The sequence below is a fragment of the Palaemon carinicauda genome, chromosome 22, assembly GCF_036898095.1.
Source record: "Palaemon carinicauda isolate YSFRI2023 chromosome 22, ASM3689809v2, whole genome shotgun sequence".
Taxonomy (NCBI): domain Eukaryota; kingdom Metazoa; phylum Arthropoda; class Malacostraca; order Decapoda; family Palaemonidae; genus Palaemon; species Palaemon carinicauda.
Window position 1 is genome coordinate 67426160 of NC_090746.1, and position 7500 is coordinate 67433659.

Genomic DNA, 7500 nt, shown 5'->3' on the forward strand with positions numbered 1-7500 from the left:
AGAATAAATTTGAAACGATTGAAAAATTGATGTCAAAACTGATACATTTTCTTTTTGTCTGATTCCACAGCATAGTTGTTTCAGTAGAAATACGAAGATTGCCTGATAATTGTTTATTGTGAAAAATTTGTGACTGATATGTAGTTTTGCATATTTGAAAAGTTGGGTGTGAATCTTACATTGAATTTTCGTGGTTTTCTAATAATTATTCATAACGAGAGAGAGAGAGAGAGAGAGAGAGAGAGAGAGAGAGAGAGAGAGAGAGAGCACTAGATAATTTTATGGTAGTCTTCACTGTACTGCACAATACAAGAATGTCTAAACTTGAGAGAGTCGTTGATTCTTGTACAGTACATTGTCTTTGAATAATCTAGAGGATTATAAATATTTAGCTTCTATATATTCCTTTCTGTAATATTCATATACTCCCACCAACATCCCGTCGACACATCAACTACTATAGGATTGAATAATAGTTTACATTTGTCATGAACTTTATTTAACAAAATATAAACAGCTTGCAGGTATAAAAATGTAGAAAAAATCAACTGAAATAACAAAAGAACGACGCCAACGACCGGCGTGTGGCAGTTATAAAGGCCTAAGAAAATGAAGGAGGCCTAGCAAAGAACTCACATGATCATATGTCACAATGAGAGAAGGGTAAGAGGTTAAAGTAAGTGCTTATATACCGTCGATTCTTGAAGAATCACGCCATTTAACAACAAATTGGGCAAATCTGCTTTCCCCTGAGAGTATTGTGCAACTTGGAGGGTTATGCCAAAACTGCAGGAATCCTGTATTGTATCTGTGGTGCCGCTAAGACTACCTGTGTAGCTGTAGGAAGTCTGTGCTGCTGTCTTGGTGCTGCTAATACTGCTTGTGCAGAAACTGGAGAAGTAAACAGCTCTTGTGGTTGTGCCAATACTTCTTGAACGAAAGCAGGAGGGCTGCGCAATTGCTGTGGTGCCGCTAAGACTACCTGTGTAGCTGTAGGAAGTCTGTGCTGCTGTCTTGGTGCTGCTAATACTGCTTGTGCAGAAACTGGAGAAGTAAACAGCTCTTGTGGTTGTGCCAATACTTCTTGAACGAAAGCAGGAGGGCTGCGCAATTGCTGTGGTTCAGCCAAGATTCTATGTGTAGTAACACTTCGAGTAAACACTTGTTGTGGTGCTGCCAAAACAGCCTGTCTTCCTCTTGGGGGATTGTAGAGTTGTTGAGGCGTTGCAGGATAAGCAGCCTGCCCTTGGAAGGAATAAGTAGGATGGAATCCCGTTTCGTCAGCGTAATAATTAACAGTCATCACACGACCATCAGGCAGATGGACGTAGTACGTCCCTTCCGTTTGGGCACCATTGCTGCTCTCCTGATGACCATACTTTACAGGCTGCCTTGCATTGTCAATTTCATCTACAACGTAGCTGTAGCTGTAGGAGGGAGAGACTGAGGTCGTTGGTGTAGCGTAGTTATAACCCGGTTCCTGTGGGGCGCCATAGCCTGTCCTGACAGCAATGCCGATAAGAACGGCGAAGGTTGTAACGGCAATCTGTGTGAAGGGAATTTTTTTTATTACCATTTCTAGATCAGGTTTTATACATTAGAATTTTTCGGAATGAACAAAGTTAAGATATAGTAACTTTCACCAGAATTAGATTGATACTCAATAGTTTGCTAATATGAAAATGGCTTAGAATTTCTTAATTAAAGTAAATGTTAAGAAAATTACCAGAACGAAATTGTTCTGTAGAAAGCTTCACCATAATATCAGTCTTTTCTAAGCATATAACCTTATTAAGAAAAGGTTGAAAAGGGAAACTATTATTCTTCTTGGGTACGAATAGTACGAAATACATACTCATGGTCAAGTGAAAAACAAAATAAAGATAAAAGAATGAAACAGCCGAAATTAATAATACCGCTAAAATAAAGGCAATGGAATAATGAAATTAGTTGTAAATGAAAATCAAATTAAAGGTAAATGAATTTAATAGACTGGAGCTAAAACAGAATTTTGCGTGAATAAGGAAGTTAGAATATACGAGAAAATATAAATCATGCTTTTGTTGAAATGGTCACGACTAAGAAAATTAGAGGTAAATGCACCGAAAGTTATAAACTCTGCAATGTTTATAAATGTTTGTGAATAAAGATTTTGTAAAAATATTTGTTAGGTAACTGTCATCTTTTGATTTTATATAGGACCCGAATTTTTCCTGAGTATTTAGAGAATCCAAGATAAGAATGTATCTCTCTTGATAGCCTAATTGGCAGAGTCACTGTCTGGATGTGTTTTCATTCAGAGGTATAGGCTCGAATCTAGGTCTGGTTAGAAGCAATTTGGATATTCATGCTAAAAGTAGATAATTCAGCATTTAAAAAAAAGCTGTTTATGACTTAATGTTCGAAAATTAAACGTTTTGTGTTAGTGACTAAGTACTCACACACAGACACACACGTGTATATATATATATATATATATACATACATAAATACACACGCACACAGACATATATATATATATATATATATAATATATATATGTGTGTGTATGTGTATGTATGTATAAGTAAATGTATATGTATATATATATATATATATATATGTATATGTATAGGTATACTATATATAAACACACACCCACACACACACACATATATATATATATATATATCTATATATATATATATATATATATATATACATATATGTGCGTGTGAGTGAGTGTGTATGTGTCTGTGTGTTTGTGTGTGCGTAAATGTGTATAGCTAATATAACCACATATATTCATATAATCATTATGTAAGTATATAAGCATTACAATAACTAATACAGACCATATTATTTTGGATCTAAGATGCTAAAACTTTGAATAAGTCTTGAAACTCAAAAGGTTTTTGGAACAAGTTTCAAAGTAATTAACCAAGATTTAAAGTTAGTGAAAAAGCGAAAGTAATTGACACATAACGAAGACATTGGAAATAAAAAGTCACGAAACTTTGGAATGACACATGGTGATTGAAAATCATAATTCAAGATATTATTCTGTTGTTTTCAGTTGAATCAGGTGACATGGCTGCACGGGCTCTTACTCCAAATTTGAATTTCCCATTGCTGACCTAGTGGAGATTAACCAAACGGACGATAAAGACAATGAATGGCAAATGAAGTCTTACCTTCATGGCTGGGAGACGGCTGGAGACTGAATGTGTATGGAAAGTGTAGAGTGTCAACCTTATATATACACCTACGGGGTCTCCATAGACCCATCGATCAGTCCCTTTCCCATTCAATAGTTTGATAGGACTCCTTTTTTTAAGCCGAACTTCATTCCGTATATTGGGTGGACCAAAAATTAGTACCCTAGAGAGAGAGAGAGAGAGAGAGAGAGAGAGAGAGAGAGAGAGAGAGAGTTGATTACTGGAAGGAGCATTGCATTTTGAGTTTTTCATCTCACCAAAAAACATTAAAAATGTAGCGATAAAAGTATTTTTATTCTATCATCCATCCAAAAAATAAATGAAAATTGTGATAGACTTCCAATTTTAGTTCCTTATGTTAATAAGTATCAAATTGAGATGACTATTCATTTTAGGTATGTTAGGTTACCTACGTAAATATATCTCATTCAATGAATAATTTCTGATCTCTCTCTCTCTCTCTCTCTCTCTCTCTCTCTCTCTCTCTCTCTCTAATTCATCTTTTACATTTCTTTTCAACCCAAAAACCATAATAATAATAATAATCGAAAATAATAATAGATAATATATAATCATCTTCTTCTAGTAACGTGCTTTTTCCCATTTGTATGGGGTAAGCAAGGTTGCCTTCTTTTTGAAGGACTTTGCTTTGGCTTTGAGGTAGACCGTAGTCCCGATGGGCTGAACTGCCTGAAACATAATCATAAATAATAGTAAATAAACAAATAAATGTCTGTCTGTCTGTCACCTCATATCGTATTCCATTTGGCATTCCTTCAGTGAAAATTTTCTGAGAATCAACAAGTCGGTATATTAGATCCCCGTTCCGGCAACTCAGTGATAGGGCACTGGGATCCTGTTTGCAGGGTCTGTTTTTGATCCATGTCTTCTAGCCCCATGCCACTAAACCTGATTTTGAATTTTATATTTAATGATCTGGATTTTTTTTCTTTCATCATATGAAAGTTCTCCCTTGGAGGGTAATGCTGGCAGTTTGCCTCTATTTGTGAACTGTATACATTTCTTCAAGGGTTTTGCATCCACCCTGGTTCCTTTCTTCCAACCTCACTTAACATCTCCCTTACATGGACAAGAAAAAGTGTCTGGATATATATATATATATATATATATACACACACACATATATATAGAATATATGATATATATATATATATATATATATAAATATATATATGTGTATATATATATGTGTGTGTGTGTGTATTTATATATATATACATATACATATATATACACACATACATATATATATATATGTATATATATATACATATATATATTTCCTGTCACGCTGAGTGGCATTGCAAAACATACGACTATTTTGTCTATCCCCATCCCTCGAGTAGAGGGAAGAGGAAGTATTCATACCCTGGTGAGAGGCGGTTACCGCGAGAGGTAGTTAGGAAAGCGAAAGAAGGATTAATCTGTTTATATACGTGTGCGTGCATTTCTATTTAAATATTTGTACGTCATTATTGACGGGTCGTGTACACTAATTGACTTGATAATAGCACCTTGTGGGTTTCTTTCCCCTAGTTACGCCTTACTATGAATGACCTCCTAGGACCCAGACCTGGGCTATATGTCCTAAATTCCCTAAATCGACGTTGCTATAATTTCATAAAGAACAAATTTCGAATCAAGAGACTCGTCGCCAGTGTCAGCAAGTCTCATTCCAACGAACTCGTGAGGCACTCGATGATGTGTTAGGTGCAATCTCCTCTTTCTCGTCTCTTTGTTGAGATTATTATGTGGTAATGAGTTTCATTTCTTAGTTTTTTTCCTCTTACCTTTTACGGTATGCACAAACTTGCGTGTCCACATACACATATACATATACATACATATCTGTGTCGCACTAGTTGTCAAAATTATATCTATAATCTTAGCAGTTTAATGTTGAGTTATAGTTGAATTAGAATAAAAAATATGGATTTGAGAAAGAAAGCACATCAATTTCCTGAAAAGATTCGAGATAGAACGTTTAGTCATCACTCCGGAAAAAAAAAAATCTGAAGGGGAGATGAGGTTGTGGTGTCTGGCTTCAGTATCTGAAATACATTCTATTCCCAGAAGCTTTTACCTTTTGCTATATCTGGAATCCTTTCGCTAAAAGTCATCAGCTTCCATTGTTTTCTGTTTCTGATTAAATAAGGTCATCGTTCCAGAAGACAAAACATCATCATGAAGCACCGATGGGGTCTGTTTGGTTTAGATCAATCAGGACTAATGCCAGCACGGGCTCTTGCCCAGAGCAGTACTGAAGTTAAGAAGGACTAAGAAACATTGTGGATAGGATTGCAGTTGGATTTTGCTTGTCAATCGTCTGAATGATTAAGAAACTGCATATTACAGTCACGGTCAGGTTATGTTAAGGAGGTGGGGTCAGGGTAAGTTAACATACAGAGAGAGAGGGGGGGGGGGCGAGGTTGGAAGAGATTTCCATCCTTAAATATATTGGAGTAGGTTTATCATGACGTATCCTACATGAAATGGGGGATGTGGTAGTCTACCTTTTGAGCCATCAGCACCCATAGCCTTGTCCTCCTTGGTCCTAGCTTGGGTGGAGAGAGGGCGTAGGTGATGATCATATATGTATATATATACAAACTTCTCTAGAAGTTTATTTATTTCTTTATTGTCTTTCCTCACTGGGCTATTTTCCCTGTTTGATCCCTTGGGCTATTAGCATCCTGCTTTTCCAACTAGGGTTGTAGCTTAGATAGTAATGATAATGGTAGTATGGTCAGTCTCTAGGGCATTGTCCTGTCCCTTGCCGCTGCCATTCATGAGTGACCTGCTGCTGATGATGACCTTGCTGAATACGAGAAACTAGATTTTGAGCGGATTTCGAACTCCCGTCCAACAGATTACCAGGCAGGGACGTTTCCAATAGGCTACCAGTAAAATGTATAAAGATTAAAGAATGTATGAGTGAAATAAGATATGAATAAAACATTACGAACACAATAGATACATTATAGGCAGAGACAAATAAGGATCTCATATAGCCTACAAAGGGTGAGGGCTGGATTGGCATATCCTATTAATCCTTCGTCTCTAGAAATCAGTCTAATGTAATTCCTGGTAGTTCAGGTGATGACAAAAAAGTAACTGCTGATTTAGAATCTTGGTGGGAACCAGTTAATTCTGTTTAAAATATAGTAGCCCGCATCCCTACTTATCTCTCTCTCCCTCTCTCTCTCTTCTCTCTCTCTCTCTCTCTCTCTCTCTCTCTCTCTCTCTCTCATAGATAAACAATGATGGAAACAATCGCTATATTTTTTCATTTTTTTGTCTTTCTACTTTATTTAGTGAATTAAGTTTTCAAAATATTGTTTTTTCTATGTAATGAAAAGTAAGCGCCTGGATATACATATATATATATATATATATATATATATATATATATATATATATACATTATATATATCGGGTCACGCTCAGCTCTCACCGTCCATCGATATATGGGAGAGGGAGTAGTCATACCCTGTTGAGAAAGGTGCGTGTGCATATCTATCTAGATATTTAGCCGTCATTTCAGATGGGTCGCGTACACTATTAACTAATAAAAAAATCTGTTACGTAGGGAACCCAATTTCAAGGCTTCTATAATACCTCTGAATGGCCTCCTAAGCCTCAGCGCTGGGTCTTATGACCCAAATTGAGGGTGAGATTTATTGAAATCCAAATATTAGGTCATGGAACATGAGATGGCTATACAGTTCTATAGGTGTTTGAGTAATAAGAATAAGAAAATAGAATAAATTTGAAACGATTGAAAAATTGTTGTCAAAACTGATATATTTTCTTTTTGTCTGATTCCACAGCATAGTTGTTTCAGTAGAAATACGCAAGAATTCCTGATAATTGTTTATTGTGAAAAATTTGTGACTGATATGAAGTTTTGCATCTTTGAAAAGTTGGATGTGAATCTTACATTGAATTTTCGTGGTTTTCTAATAATTATTCATAACGAGAGAGAGAGAGAGAGAGAGAGAGAGAGAGAGAGAGAGAGAGAGAGAGCACTAGATAATTTTATGGTAGTCTTCACTGTACTGCACAATACAAGAATGTCTAAACTTGAGAGAGTCGTTGATTCTTGTACAGTACATTGTCTTTGAATAATGTAGATGATTATAAATATTTAGCTTCTATATATTCCTTTCTGTAATATTCATATACTCCCACCAACATCCCGTCGACACATCAACTACTATAGGATTGAATAATAGTTTACATTTGTCATGAACTTTATTTAACAAAATATAAACAGCTTGCA

General features: G+C 35.8%; 1 protein-coding gene across 1 annotated transcript; it reads right to left on the bottom strand.

Moving 5' to 3' along the window:
- Window positions 1-775: 775 nt before the first annotated feature.
- LOC137615924 (uncharacterized) lies at window positions 776-1576 on the bottom strand. Its single transcript, XM_068345610.1, has one exon. The coding sequence runs from the start codon at window positions 1574-1576 to the stop codon at window positions 776-778; it is 801 nt and encodes a 266-aa protein (XP_068201711.1).
- Window positions 1577-7500: the final 5924 nt, after the last annotated feature.

Coding starts and splice junctions, on each gene's coding strand:
- LOC137615924 (XM_068345610.1), bottom strand. CDS start 1,576: ATGGTAATAAAAAAAATTCCCTTCACACAGATTGCCGTTACAACCTTC.